Raw genomic sequence first — 14958 nt, forward strand, 5'->3', positions numbered from 1 at the left:
TCGTGATGTTACGTAAGAGAGAGAGAGAGAGAGAGAGAGAGAGATAACACCAATGGTCACACAGTCTAGCTCGCAAGGTGTCTTTCAGTCGCAGACCAGGAGAGACACAAGGACAGGGAGCATGGAGGTGCGGTGGCGCGTGGCTGTGATGGTGGTGGTGGCGGCGGCGGCGGGGCTACTGACGGTGACTCAGGCACAGGAAGAATCATCGCTCAAGTCCTTCTGGCCCCCGCCGAAGGATATGAATATCGACCTGCAGAATAAGGACGTAAATCCTGGTGAGAAGGCTGCCAAAGCGGCCAGGAAACTCCATCGCCTCCTGCTGGGATCTGAGGACACAAGGGCGTGAGTAGGAATCCGTCTCTCTCTCTCTCTCTCTCTCTCTCTGAATTTAATGTCCTCGTGCTTCTTTAAAATCATTCGGAAAAATATTGGTTGGAAACATTGATAATAACACAAATATCACAACTTCTTTCTTCTTCCTCCTCTTCCTCTTTTTCATTTCGTTCAGTTCCTCCCTTAGTCCTATGTTTTTAACCTCTCCTCCTGTTTTTTATCACCTTCCTCTTTCTCTTCCTTACATACCCTCTTTCTTCCTCCTCCGCCTTCTCCTTCATTCTCTTCCTTACTTCACTCTCTTCCTGATTTAATTTCAATATCTGCTGTTTCTTGTATTTTTTTTTTTTTTTTTAATATTCTCGTTTCTCTCTAACACACGCCTTTGCACTCTGGCCTCCCTTTTTCTCTGTTACTTTCCAATGCACGCAATTCATCTCTCCTTTTCATGTCCATTCGTATAATCTTCCTTGTCTCTCCCTCTCTTACATAACCTCGATCTTTTCTTACGCTCTCAGTAGGTAGAGACCGTATTATGAAACGCTTCTGCGCCGCACCTCCATTACTTCAAAAGGCTTTAGTTGAAGTTATATGGTTTTTAAGCATGTTTTTACTATTCTAGTAATAGATTAAGAAGATTTCCACATTAATAACAAGAGAAACAGTCTTGAGAACCAGGCTAATCATCTCTTTGGTCTTTGAAAATAGTCGTGATGGGACAGCATAGCGTCTCTGAATACGAGCCTATACATTTTCCGTTCTTCTGACCCTCTGAAGCCCTCACTGATCTCTCCTTCCTGCAACAGAGGCACGGAGAGCGTCCTAGGCATGTATCTTCCTACGATAAATCCCTTCGTGGTAAAGAATCTAAAATGCATAGATGATGTGATCGCAATCATCAGGGTGTGGACCGACCAAGACCTGATGAACAAGATGATGTCACAAAATAAATTCTGGTCGATTTTCTGTGAGTAATATTGTGCGCACGGGGATGTTGTGGTGTGCATAGTAACTTGTTTTGTAATGTTTTTGGGTTTTACTTATTTGTGTGCGAGAGATAGTCTAGGTGTGTGTTGGTTTAGTTAGTGAGTTGGTAGTTAGTTCAGGTCAGTCAGTCAGTCAGCAACTCTGCATTTACTTAAGACTTCCTCTCCTTTCCCCCACTTTTCTTCATCCCTTGGCCTCCCTTCACCTCACCTCCTTCACCTCCCTACCCGACCCGCGCAGTGCCTGATTCTTGGGGAAAGGTACCTGATGGAATTCTCTACGGGAACGTCATGCCTTGGGGAATGCAGGAGGAGTGCACGATGCTCAACGTGAACGAACACATCCCTCTCAACGAAACCGTGCCCCCGATCAACATGGAGTTCAGCGGCCGCTACTGTCTTGTATCTCTTGAGTGAGTCCAGTGGGGGTGTTGTTGATCCCTCCCTATCTTGTCGACATTAACGGATGACTGTCTATGAGCCTAAGAAATTTATATAAAATGGACGGATGAATAATAATAAAAAAAAGTTAACAAAATAATTAGTGAGCTAGGAACATGACTATAAATGAATTATGGTTTTAAAGATATAATTCCTATCCTTCTCTTAACCCTGCTACCCTTCCCTGACCCTGTTATCCTAGGTCTGCTATCATTCTAAGCCTGGTGTACCCTTAAACCTGCTGTCCTTATAAATAGACAGTCTTTCTAAGCCTGCTCTGCTCAATAAGCCTGCTGTTCTAACCCTGCTGTCATTCCCTAAGCCTACTAGCCTTCCCTAAGCCTCCCGGACCTCAGCCTATCCTACCTCCCACAGCACAATTAAGTCCGAGAACCAGCAAGCCCAGAGAGCGTGGCAGGAAGGCTTCATAGCTCCAGATGTTCAGGTGGGCGTGGCTATGACCGCCCCAAAGGTGAAGCCCATCTTCTCCTACGGCACCTGCATGCCCTCCACCTGCACTGCCGATGACCTGGAGGTGGGTGTTCGCTGAGTGACTGACTGACCGACTCTCTCTCTCTCTCTCTCTCTCTCTCTCTCTCTCTCTCTCTCTCTCTCTCTCTCTCTATTTATCTATCTATTTATCTCTCTCTCTGTTTTGTGAGACTAAACGATACTTTTTATGTGTGAGATTTTGTAATTTCTCCTCCTCCGCCTCTTCTTCCTCACTAAAACAACTCAGCCAGTCATCAAAATACTTAAAAATTGATAATAATAATAATCATAAATCTTTTAATCTTTAGTTCTTTGCTTCTGAATTAAAACCAAAGCGAAATTATTATGTCTTTCTTTCTCTCTTTATTTCCTTCTTTTCTTCTTTCTTTCTGTCTGTTTTTCTTTCTGTGCGTCTTTCTTTCTGCCTGTGATTGCCTGCCTGCCTGTCTATCTATCTATCTATCTATCTATCTATCTTTCTATCTGTCTGTCTTCCTGTCTTTTTCTTATTCTTTTGCTTTTTTCCCGTTTGTCTGTCTGTCTCCCATCCTGATTGCCCGTCTTTCTCTCCCTCTCTGTCCCAGGCAAGCATCAACAGTATTCTGAACCCTGTTGGCAAGAAGGCAAGACACATTGATTGCCACGTGGAGGACGAACCCAACTACTTGAACGCTGGGGACATTGTCTTCGTGTAAGTAGAGAGAGAGAGAGAGAGAGAGAGAGAGAGAGAGGAGGGCGGGGAGGGCAGGAGGAATGCTGCAGAGGTTTGCTGGTGAGTAAGTGATGGATGGATGGATAAGTAACTAGCTAACTGACTGACTAATTGATGGATGGATAGATGGGTAAGTGGCTGCCTGGGTAACTGGCCAACTGACTGATTGACTGAGAGCTAGATGGCTGGATGAATGGTTGACTGACTGATTGGCTGGCTGTCCGAGTGATGAACTGATGGCTGGATGAGTGGCTGTGTGAATGAATGAGTGAATGAGTGAGTGAATATTTGGCTGACGTAACTGAAAAATGGAATGCTAGTTGGATGACTTTCTGACTAACTGGCTGACCTACTGGCTTGGTGACTGGATGAATGGACGGATGCATGAATGGATGAGAAGCTGGGTGGAAGGATGGAGGCGGCCGCAGGGGAGAAAACACACCGAAGAGAACAGCCATAGAATCTAGATAAGGTTAAACAATAACAGATCTTTCGTTTTATTTTCCATTATTCGAACTTGACACTTCCATTCCATTCACCCATTTTCTATACATTCTTTCATACGCCCGCCCTTCAGTTTTCTCTTACACTCCCATTGATTTCACCTTCCCGCAGCGTCATTCTCTCCGTGCTCGGCTCCGTCATGCTCCTGGGTACCACCATCGACCTATGCATCAACTATTACGACAGCCATGAACTCCGTAAAGGTAAAATTGACCAGAATTAACCGTCAGAGTTGAATTAAACGCAAAATACAAGCCAAGGTTTTTTTTTTTTTATGTTTACGAGTTTTTTTCGTATTTTTATCTTGTTTTTATTGTTTTTTGTTGTTCTTGTATTTTTTTTTGTTTGTGCATGTTTTTTTTTTTCGTTTCTTCTTGTTCCTTTTTTTTTTCTTGTTATTCATGTGTGATGACGGTATGTGTTTCTTTTATTTATTTATTTTCTTTTTCTTTTTATTGTCGTTATTATTGTCAAAGATGGTGTTGTTCTTTTACTTACATGTTTATCATGATTTTTCTCTTGTTCTTATTTTGATTGCTGTCTTGTCATACAAAGATGTTTTTTCTTTTATCTACATGTTTTTTTTCTTGCTTTTCCTCCTGTTCTTTTCATATTTGTTATTCTTGCTCTCCTTTCTTTAGCTTTTTTTTTTTCTCTCTTATTCTCCTCCTTCTTTTCCTTCTCACGTAACATCTTTCCTAAGCCACATCTTTCCTCCAGGACCTCTCAGTTTCCTGTTGGTGTTCTCGATGTACACCAACATGAAGAACACGTTTGCCATCAAGGTCAAGGAGCACCCTGACGTCATCTCTTGTCTGCATGGCTTCAGGTGGGTACAGGTGGCGGCAGATTCCCTTAAGTGTTGGTCTCTTTATAGTTCTGGATACGATATGCAAGTTTCGTAATGTGACGTTAATTTGAGAAGATTAAATAGAGTTATTATAGCGATGGGTGAGTAAATATGAGTGATTTTTAAGTCTTTCAGTACAGGAGACGATATATCAGCTTCATAAAATTACGTACTAGTTAGAAAAGAGTAAATGAAGTTATATTAGTAGTGTATGAGTGAGCAGGAATGCTTTTTAACGCCTTCATTACGACAAATATCATCATTACCCTTTCGTGCTTCTCTCTGAACACTCTCAGTACTGGAGACAATATGCAAGCTTCATAAAATCACGTATTAGTTAGAAAATGGTAAATAGAGTCAAAATAATGGTATATGAGTAAGTGGGGATGAATTTTAACGTCTTCAATATGACAAGTATCACCTCTTAAGCCCTTCAGTACAGGAAACAACATACATACTTTATGAAATTACGTATAAGTTAGAAAAAATAAATAAAGGAGTTATAATAATGGTGGATTAGTTACTAAGCATGCTTATTGACGTCTTCAGTGCAGTATACATCACCTCAATTTTATCGGGAATACATTTTTATATCAATGTCGAGATGCTCAAGGTTACTCATTCAGAACAGGAGTCAGTCAGGTTAATTCTAGTGATGTTCATGAAGCTAATAAGCGTTAGTTTAATGAAATTATTAATTATCGTTTGTTTAATCAACCTTTAAGAACCTGCTGGTTATGATGAGAGCTGATAGCAGGCTGAGTTATCAGTGAAAGTTCTTGTGTGAGAGAGAGAGTGTGTGTGTGTGTGTGTGTGTGTGTGTGTGTTAGATATCACACGTTATTTCCTTTCTGCTCTCACGGAGTGCTTCTGATTAGACTTCTGTCGCTTCTTGTTAGTAACGAGTCACTATCTTGACACAATTAAGCAAAATAAGGGAAATAAATTATAACAATAATGTAGCTTTAACGGTTCTTTTCATAATGGTGATTTTAATTTTTCTTTCTTTCTTTTTCACTTTTTTCCTTCATGTTTTTATCCTCATTTGTTTTTTTCGTTCTTTTTCCTTCTCCTCCTTTTTCTTTTCGTTCTTTTTCGTCCTTTTCTTTTTTTCTCCTTTTCTTCCTCCTCCTCCCCACACAGGGTCTTCACCATGGTGTGGGTCGTGTGGGGTCACGGCTACATGATGCAAGCATCGGTCACCAGCAACCTCGTGCACTACAAGGAGGTGGGTTGAGATGATATGTTGCGGTGTCTCCCTCTCCTGTGATTCACTGAGCACAGCAAGGTTCACGAAGCCTCGAAACAGTACTTCATTCACTGTGTGTTTGTTTTATTATCACAAGCTCGTTTTCTTAGTCACAAAGCTGTGAAAAGATCTCTTCCTCTTCTTCCTTCTCCGCCTACGTATTTTGCTTTCCTCCTCCTTGTCTTGTCTTCTTCCTTCTCTGCATCTTCCTCTTTTTCGTTTTCTTCTTCCTCATCCTCCGCCTACGTCTTTTTCTTTCCTCCTCCGTATCTTAACTTCTTCCTTCTCTATATCTTGTTTTCTTTCTCTTCATCTTGTCTTCTTTCCCTTTATTTTGTCTTTTCTCCGCATTTTTTTTCCCTCTTCTCCATCTTCTCTCGTCCTTCTTTCTCCTCTCCCCAAATTTCCTTCACTTATAAATCTTTCCTTCGTAACTTCTTTTATCATTCCTGCTTTCCTCTTTTAATCTTGTTTCCTACTTAAAAATAGCCTCCCCCCCTTTCAATACAGTTTTCTCTCTTGATCTTTCTCTCTGACACCATCTCAAAATCCTCCTCCTCCTTCAATTTTGTTTCCTGTCTAATCATAGTTTCCCTTTCAATATCGTTTTTTCTCTTGATCCTCAACCATTGCATAATCTTAAAACCTTCGTTCTCTTTCAAACTTGCTTCCCGTTTTACTATAGTATCCCTTTTAATATAGTTTTTCTCTCTTGATACTACTCAACTCAAAATCCTCTTCTTTCTCTCGATAGTTGAGTCAAGGCATACTGAACCAGATCATCATGAACGCCTCTTACTCCGTGGACACTTTCCTCTTCATGAGCGGCCTGCTGGTGGCCTACACGGTCTTACTGGAGAAGGAAAAGGCTCGTGGTGTCAACTGGATCATGTATTACATCCACCGCATCATTAGGTAAGTGCGCAGAGAGAGAGAGAGAGAGAGAGAGAGAGAGAGAGAGAGAGAGAGAGAGAGAGAGAGAGAGAGAGAGAGAGAGAGGTGTGATAGGTGACTTATGTATTATCTCGCTAAGTACTGATTTCCATTACACGACTGACAGAATGAGAGAGCGAGTGTGTGAGTGAGTGAGTGAGTGAGTGACTGACTGACTGAAGGTGATGATTAAAGGTGATTATGATGTTAATGATGGTAATAATGATGTTTAATGGGTAGAATGTTAAAGAAATGTGGGTGGTGGTGATTATAGTGATGATTTCTATTACACTAACTGGCAGTGATGGTGATGGTTAATATAAGATTATGACTGATGATAATAATGTGGTGATAATGACGAAGGAGTTAATGGTGGTAGTGACGAAGGTGTTAATGGTGATAGTGACGAAAGTACCCCCCTACAGGTTAACGCCGCCTATCATGTTTACTGCCGCTGCCTCCGCCACTGTGTTCCGGTTCGCAATGAAGGGCCCGTATTCCCACTCCGTTGAGAGAAACTTCGTACAATCGTGCAGGGAAAGCTGGTGGGCTGACTCTATCTTCGTCAATAACCTCGTGGACATGTCACCAGTAAGTCCAGACAATCTGAGTTCGATGTTGAGGGTCTTCCAATAGTCGTAAGTCTTATTTTTTTTTTCTTGGTTGTTGTTTTTTTCCTGTGTTTTTCTCTTGTTTCATACTGAAGTTTGTCTTGTCTAGTACTGCGGTGCTTATGTCAGGTAATGTATCGTTAGATTAGTTCGACAAGTTGGGATTTAAAAGTGTGTTACTGTTTGAAATGCATTTATATATATCCCTCACGTATCCAAGCACGCACACACACACACACACACACAGACACACACACACACACACACACGATAACTATCACAACCACTAACTCCAACACGCACTTCTTAAACACACCTCAGACACATGATAAGAAACATTAAAGCACACACACATCAGAGACAAAACCTTCCAAACAAACTCGAACACACCTTAAACACAAAATAAGAAAACAAATCCTCAACCCGTACATACACACAGTCGCGACAAGACGTTCCAAACAAATCCTACTTCACCATGAGCCCTGCACCGTTTCTCTCGCTTCCCCCTCAGTGTCTGCCGCAGTGCTGGTACACGGCAGTGGACTTCCAGCTCTTCGCGGTGGCCCCTCTGGTCCTGGCACCCCTCCTCACCAACAGCTTCCTCAGTGAGTGTAGAGGAGTCTGGACGAGGAGTTGATAAGGGGATTCTGCGAGGGATGTAAATAGAGAGAGAGAGAGAGAGAGAGAGAGAGAGAGAGAGAGAGAGAGAGAGAGAGAGAGAGAGAGAGAGAGAGAGAGAGAGAGTCTGCAACACCAAATAGAAAACGGAGAAGGTTAAGGGGCGGCTGTAGAGGAATCCAATATCAAGACAAGTACTCAGACTCCCTTTCTCCTCCCGCAGGCCTGGTGTGGCTGTTCCTCGTGACTGTCGCCTCCGTGGCCGTGCCCATCATCAACATTGCCGTCTATAACCTCATCCCCAGTGGATTACCCTTCCTGTGAGTATCATATAGCATCTTATTCTTCTCTTGTTCATTTTCTCCTCCTTCCTGTTTCTATTTAGTTTATAATCTCTTCGCTGGATAAACTTTCGCGTCAGTATCATGTAGCATCAAATTTTTCTCTTGTTTATTTCTTCCTCCTTTCTGTCCATAATTTAACGTTATGGAACTGTTTTGTCTCAGTAACCTTCTCTAACCTAACCTAACCTAACCCGACCTAATAATCTAACATTATCTTATCTAACGTTCTCTAACTTAACCTAACCTAACCTAACTTTATTTAGACTAACCTAATTTAACCTATCCTATCCTGTCCTTAATTGCTAATAGCTGTCTTAACTGAGCAATTCTGTATGACTTTATTCTCTTTATCTTTACGAAATTACTAATGAGAGTTCCTGTTTTTACGTGGCGCCATCAGGGTGAATGCAGAAGAGCGTAAGGCGAATGTGGACCTATACATGATGCCCTGGGCTCGCGCTGGTCCCTACCTGGTGGGCATCTGGACGGCCTGGTTCCTCGTGAGGGTTCGCAGCAAGCCGTTCAAGATGCACCCGGTAAGAAGGGACGTGAGGTGAAGAGAAGTGAAGTGAGGTGAAGTGGTGGAGAGAGAGAGAGAGAGAGAGAGAGAGAGAGAGAGAGAGAGAGAGAGAGAGAGAGAGAGAGAGAGAGAGAGAGAGAGAGAGAGAGAGAGAGAGAGAGAGAGTTTTCCTTGTTTCTCAAAAGTTAAAGAAAAATAACACATGAAAATAATGATAACTAAAAACGCAAATTTGCTTATAAACTTTGGTAAATAATGCAATTCTCACCCTTCCTCCTCCTCCTCCTCCTCCTGCAGGTGGCGGTGGTGGTGGGGTGGGTGGTGTCTGCCGCCATCGCGATCGCAGTGCTCTTCGGCATGACGGAATACAACGTTCTGGACTTCAGTGACCCCAAGAAAGTCTCGCAGGTTGTCAGTATTCTGTACGGCGGGTTGTCCAGGCTGGCGTGGGGCGTGTCTCTCATGTGGGTGGTGTTCGCGTGTCACACTGGCTACGGAGGTGAGCATTTTTTGTTTTTTCTTGTTTTTCAGTGAGTTTTTTTTTCATGTAAGAGGGCCCTAGCATAGGGTAACAACATCGACAAACAACAACAACAACAACAACAACAAATTCTAAAAAAAGGCCCATTGAAGTTACCAGTTTCTAACTAGTAAAGTCAGCAAAGCATTATCCAAAATTTGTCTCTTAAAGCAGACTACTTAACACCTCTTCCGCCTCTGACAATTAGCCTAATACCTCTTCTTACTGCCCACATGTTCCTCGCGAGTCCAATGCAAGGGTTTTTCTTTTCTTTCAGGTATCATGAACTCGATTCTCTCCCACCCTAGCCTGCAGCCACTCAGCCGCCTCACCTACAGCCTCTTCCTGGTAACCATACCCGTGCAGATCATCTACACGGGCGCCATCTACATGCCTCTTTACGTCAACCATCTGACGAAGGTGTGCTCATACAGATAAACTCCCAGCATCCCTCAGCTTTCTCTCCCTATGCAATTCTTCCTCCGTTTCTCTTTCCTTTTTTTCTTTCTCTCTTATCGGCGCCATAATGACCTCAAAATCAATTAGTCTAACTCTCTCTCTCTCTCTCTCTCTCTCTCTCTCTCTCTCTCTCTCTCTCTCTCTCTCTCTCTCTCTCTCTCTCTCTCTCTCTCTCTCTCTCTCTCTGTCAATCTTCCTCTTCATTACAATATTATTTCCAGTATCATTTTCCATATTGTAATCGGTAAGTCACTTTGTCTTCCTTCTCATTCCCGTCACCTTTTCTGCAGATAATCGAGACATGCGGTTACCTCTTCATTGGCGGTCTGATTGGGATTCCCTTGACGCTGGCAGTGGAGCGACCTATCCTTGGCCTCGAAAAAATCATCTTCCCGCGTAAAGGTAAGTCACAGAACTCTATCAAGCCTCCTGACAAAGTGCTGACGATAAGGCAACGCTCGGCAGGCGGGAGGGGAATGTCACGGTGTCTTAGAGTGTATGCACGTGTTAGTTGAAGTTGCAGAATGTCTCTCCCTTTTGAATGGTGCAAAAAGCCAGTCAGCTCATCACGGAGAGGGGTTGCAGATTTTTTGTCCTTTGTGAACGGTGCAGCAAAATGATGTGCATATTTCAGTGACGCTAATACGGTCAATTAATATACCAGAAAAAACTACCACTTGCGCCAATCATTATGTCAGTCTATTGCTCTTCCTTTTCCAGGCTACGAAACAAAGATAACACTAGAAAACTACACCGCTCCAATTATCATGTCCCCCTATAGTCCTTCCTTCTACAGGATACCAAACCAAAACTCTAGAAGAATTACATTGTGATAGTTATCATGTCCCCTTATCGTCCTTCCTTCTGCAGTCCAAAACACCAACAAACTACAACACGCCAATTATAATGTCCTTCACTTGATTTTCACTGTGCAGATTACAACATATTGACACACCAACAGAATTAACAACGCACTGTCATGCCATCCTATTGCTCTTCCCTCTGCAGGTCGTGGAATAATAGAGAACAAGGTGGAGGAAAAGAAGCAGGAATAATGATGGCGTGCGCTACTGGAGGAGAACGGAACTGAAGAGGTTTCCAGTGAAAGAATTATTCGTGCCTTCTCTTCAGCTGTGTGTGTGTGTGGTGTGTGTGTGTGTGTGTGTGTGTGTGTGTGTGTGTGTGTGTGTGTGTGTGTGTGTGTGTGTGTGTGTGTGTGTGTGTGTGTGTGTGTGTTTTTTAAAATGTGTTACGTGAATGCCTTTATCTATATTGTATATATGTAGATGTAGTTTAAATTATACAAGAAATATATTATAGAACTCTGCAAGTCTACGTTATCGGATTGTTTGCTCCTCGTCTCTCGCCTCTCGCTTCTCGTCTCTCTCTCTCTCTCTCTCTCTCTCTCTCTCTCTCTCTCTCTCTCATGTGGAGTCTTCTAACCTTTCCCTCCGTTTCTCCAGCACCTCTTAACTTCTGACCATTTGAGTGTGAAGGAAAACACAGACACACTCGCTTACACACACACACACACACACACACACACACACACACACACACACACACACACACACACACACACACACACACACACACACAAAGAATGAATGAAAGATGAATGAATGACAAAAATACTGAGAAATACATATGAAAAATACGACATTTAAAAATATGAAGAACAGTTTTGAAGGAATAGAAAAAAAAATAAGTAGTGGATTGAGTTTGAGGTTAAAGATCAGAGAGAGAGAGAGAGAGAGAGAGAGAGAGAGAGAGAGAGAGAGAGAGAGAGAGAGAGAGAGAGAGAGAGAGAGAGAGAGAGAGAGAGAGAGTCATCGTCGGCCTCAGCGGTGACTCTGCATAACAAAAACAAAAGAACATCGGAATTCCAGACCCAGAGAAGCCGTAACCCATTTTCTTCGACGAGCTCCTTACTTCCGCCTTGTTAGGAGAGAGAGAGAGAGAGAGAGAGAGAGAGACTTTCTTATAAATTCATAAAAACAAAAGGTCACATTAACGAAGTCAAAGACGATAGAAAAGAGAAAAATAAATAAAAGAAAGTAGGAAGTGGAAGAAGACTAGGAGGAGGAGGAGAAGAAGGAAGAGGAGGAGGAGGAAGAGGAGGAGGAGGAGGAATCTTAAGAGGTGATTCAGCAACAAATTTCAATGTGTATAGAGCAAACCGTTAGTGGAAAACAAGACTCTTCCTCACCTGCTACCTGTCTGTCTGTCTGCCTGCCTATCTGCCTAAAAGTCTGTCTTTCTGTATGTTTCAGTGCCTCAGTGTCTTTCTGTCTCACTTTACCTGTCTATCTGTATATCTCTGTCTAGTACCTTTATATCTATCTGCCTGTCTGTCTATCTACCGTCTATCTGTTGTCTGTTTCTCTGTCTCATATTCAACTGTCTGGTTCTCTGTCTGTCAACTTGTCTGTCTGTCTGAGGTACCTGTTTCTCTCTCTGTCTGTGTCTGTCTTTCTATTTGTCTGCCTGCCTTCTTGCCTGCCTGTTTACCTTTCACTGTCTTTTTCTCTCTCTCTCTCTCTCCATCTTCAAACTCCCTTTACAGACGCACACACTCAACTCTCCAGCATCAGATCCACAAATATCTTACAAAACTGACGAAACAAAGAGGGGAGGATAGCATTCAGTATCCAGTTTCTTTCGCAACACGAGGAAAACATTCCCAAAAACACTAGATAACGAATTTTCCTTCTACAACACTTTTTATTTTTTTTAATCTTTCTTTTTCTCATCCTCCTTCTCTTAATGCGATACGTACGTGGGAGACTAAATGAACATTGAGTGCAGTAGGCCGTCACGAGCTGCTAAAAGTGGGTAGAAAGTCCGTTTTTGCTCATTAGATTTACACACGAGAAAACGACTCAGGAGAACACAGCTGTTGCCTCCCTTCCTCTCTTCTTCCCGCCTTTCCGCCTTCGTTACTGGACAAGACGAGGGAGGAAAGTGACCTAACAATAGACAGAAGGAAGTAGTATAGTAGAGGAAATAGAAGAGACGAGTTTACACAAGAAAATGAAAGAAAAATGAGATATACAGTGGACAAAAATGAGATATTGGAGTATGAAATGTGAAAAAATGATGAGAGAGAGAGAGTTACATAGTTACATAAAAAAAAAAGGCCACAACAGTTCTTGCGGTTCTCACGAGGTGACCTGGATTACTAAGGTGATAATAGAAGAAAAGGACAGGAAAGCAGATGGCTCTTTCCCCACCCTCCACTCGCTGCGGTATAAGCCGTACAGGAAAACAGGTCAGAAAGAAATACCTTACGGGGTTAGAAAAAGGAAAACCCGAAGAAAATTTTATAGGAAAGAAAGAAAATAAATGAAATGAAGTGCCCCATTTCCTGAAGGCAAAGAAGTTAATCACTAACAAACAAACGCTGTTAGCCGTGGATTGTAGGCAAAATATTTGTGAAGACGGCCTTTAAAAGTCTCTGCGGTCTTGCAGTCCATCACGTCCCGAGGAAGCCCATTCCATAAATTTACTACTCGGTGGAAAAAATATTTTTTGATTCATGAGAGTAGAAGGATTCCCCAATAATTTTGCAACCGTGTGTAATTTTAAAAAAATCTATCAAGAAATGTTTACTACAGTACATGTTATCAATGCCTTTGATGATTTTAAACACCTGTATTAAGACACCTCTTAGTCTTCTTTGTGTTAACGGGAACAGATTTAATTCTTTAAGACGCTCCTCGTATGATTTGTATCTTAGGCTTGATATCATTTTTGTTACTCTACGCTGAACTCTTTCTAATTTATCAATGTCTTTCTGGTAGTAGGGGCACCATGCTTGAACACAATATTCCAAAAGAGGACGGACTAAAGAGTTATACAAAGTGAGGATTGTATCCTTAGATTTGTATTCGGAAGATCTGCCGATTAAGCCAATTATTTTATTAGCTTTCTTTACGACTTCTGAACATTGTTGGCTAGGTTTTAGGCTACTCGATATTGTTACTCCTAAATCAATTTCGCTGTCAACACTTTTAAGTTGGGTACCATTTAAAATATACTTTGCTTTCTCGTTTATGTACCCTATGTGAAGTACTTCGCCAGGTTTATCACCACTCTGACAACTTGTCTAGATTTTTCTGTATTTCTATTACTTGTTCGTTAGAGACTACGGAATTTGCTATTTTGGTGTCATCAGCAAACTTCGACATTATACTGGTAACACTCATCTATAATACAAATAAGGAAGAGAACAGGTCCTAAGACTCATCCCTGTGGCACCCCGCTGGTTATGTTTGTCCACTTGGATGCTTTTCTATTTATTACTACTCTTTGTTTACAGTTGTTTAGCCAGTTTTCTACCCATCTCAACACGTCGCCTTGGATACCGTGTGATTTTAAATTTAATCAGTAATCAAGATATATCTACCGCTTTAGTCTCGTCATACTGGTTCAGAATATCATACAAGAAGTCTAAGAGGTTCGTTAAACAAGACCATTTGTTGCGGAACCCATGTTGAGTACTTTTAAGTTGTTTTCTTCTAAGTGATTAACGAGTTTATCTCTTATTAGTGTTTCAAGTATTTTGCATACGACTGAGGTTAAGCCAACTGGCCGGTAGTTACATGGTAAAGATTTACTGCCTTTTTTGAAAATCAGAGTTACGTTAGCAACCTTCCATTTATCATGCATTGTACCGGACTGCAGGCTGAGAGAGAAAGAGAGAGAGAGAGAGAGAGAGAGAGAGAGAGAGAGAGAGAGAGAGAGAGAGAGAGAGAGAGAGAATCACACCTGAAAAAAAGTAATTTAAATCCATACTAACGAAATAATCAACACAAACAAACAAAGAAAAAAAAAATAAGAAACAAAAGACAAAGAAAGAAAAAAAACAAAAAAGAAAGGCCAAAACAAACACATCTCCGCCCACAAAAAAGAAAAGAAATCAGAGAAAAAAGGAACTTGCAAAGAGAAAAAAATAAAAGACAAAGAAAACGAAATAAAAACGAAAGAAACAAGACATAAAAAAGAGATCCTAGTAAGAGAGACGGTGACACGGTGGGAGGCTGGCAGGGAGGTGCGGTGGTGGACTTTCAATGTAGGGAGGAAGTAGGTCAGTTAATCATCATTTGGGGTCAGTCAGGTTGGTTCTTGGAGGAGGTGAAGCTGAATCCGCCTCCTCTGTTTGTCCGCCACACTTTCTGACCCCCAGGGAAAGCGTCAAGAGAGAGAGACAGAGAGAGAGAGAGAGAGAGAGAGAGAGAGAGAGAGAGAGAGAGAGAGAGAGAGAGAGAGAGAGAGAGAGAGCAGGGGAGAGAGAGAGAGCTGAGGAGAGAGCGGGGTAGAAATCAAGAAATATGGAAAAATAACGGAAATTAACGCGAAAATAATAGAATGAAGAGAGAGA

General features: G+C 41.9%; 1 protein-coding gene across 1 annotated transcript; it reads left to right on the forward strand.

Annotated features, from left to right (window-relative positions):
- Positions 1 to 37: 37 nt before the first annotated feature.
- LOC135108053 (nose resistant to fluoxetine protein 6-like) lies at positions 38 to 10910 on the forward strand. Its single transcript, XM_064018644.1, has 17 exons — positions 38 to 345; positions 1143 to 1303; positions 1564 to 1735; positions 2139 to 2298; positions 2840 to 2946; positions 3583 to 3674; positions 4192 to 4300; positions 5465 to 5549; positions 6325 to 6485; positions 6929 to 7094; positions 7626 to 7719; positions 7956 to 8052; positions 8477 to 8612; positions 8894 to 9095; positions 9394 to 9536; positions 9866 to 9977; positions 10584 to 10910. The coding sequence occupies exons 1-17, from the start codon at positions 53 to 55 to the stop codon at positions 10628 to 10630; spliced, it is 2337 nt and encodes a 778-aa protein (XP_063874714.1). The 5' UTR covers positions 38 to 52; the 3' UTR covers positions 10631 to 10910.
- The last annotated feature ends 4048 nt before the right edge of the window (positions 10911 to 14958 follow it).

This window comes from Scylla paramamosain, chromosome 16, assembly GCF_035594125.1.
Source record: "Scylla paramamosain isolate STU-SP2022 chromosome 16, ASM3559412v1, whole genome shotgun sequence".
In the NCBI taxonomy this organism is placed as follows: domain Eukaryota; kingdom Metazoa; phylum Arthropoda; class Malacostraca; order Decapoda; family Portunidae; genus Scylla; species Scylla paramamosain.

Bases quoted from the DNA above. Each gene is read 5' to 3' on its own strand.
- LOC135108053 (XM_064018644.1), top strand. From the start codon at position 53: ATGGTCACACAGTCTAGCTCGCAAGGTGTCTTTCAGTCGCAGACCAGG. The intron at 346-1,142 runs GTGAGTAGGAAT...TTCCTGCAACAG, and splicing joins GGATCTGAGGACACAAGGGC to AGGCACGGAGAGCGTCCTAG. The intron at 7,095-7,625 runs GTAAGTCCAGAC...CTTCCCCCTCAG, and splicing joins ACCTCGTGGACATGTCACCA to TGTCTGCCGCAGTGCTGGTA.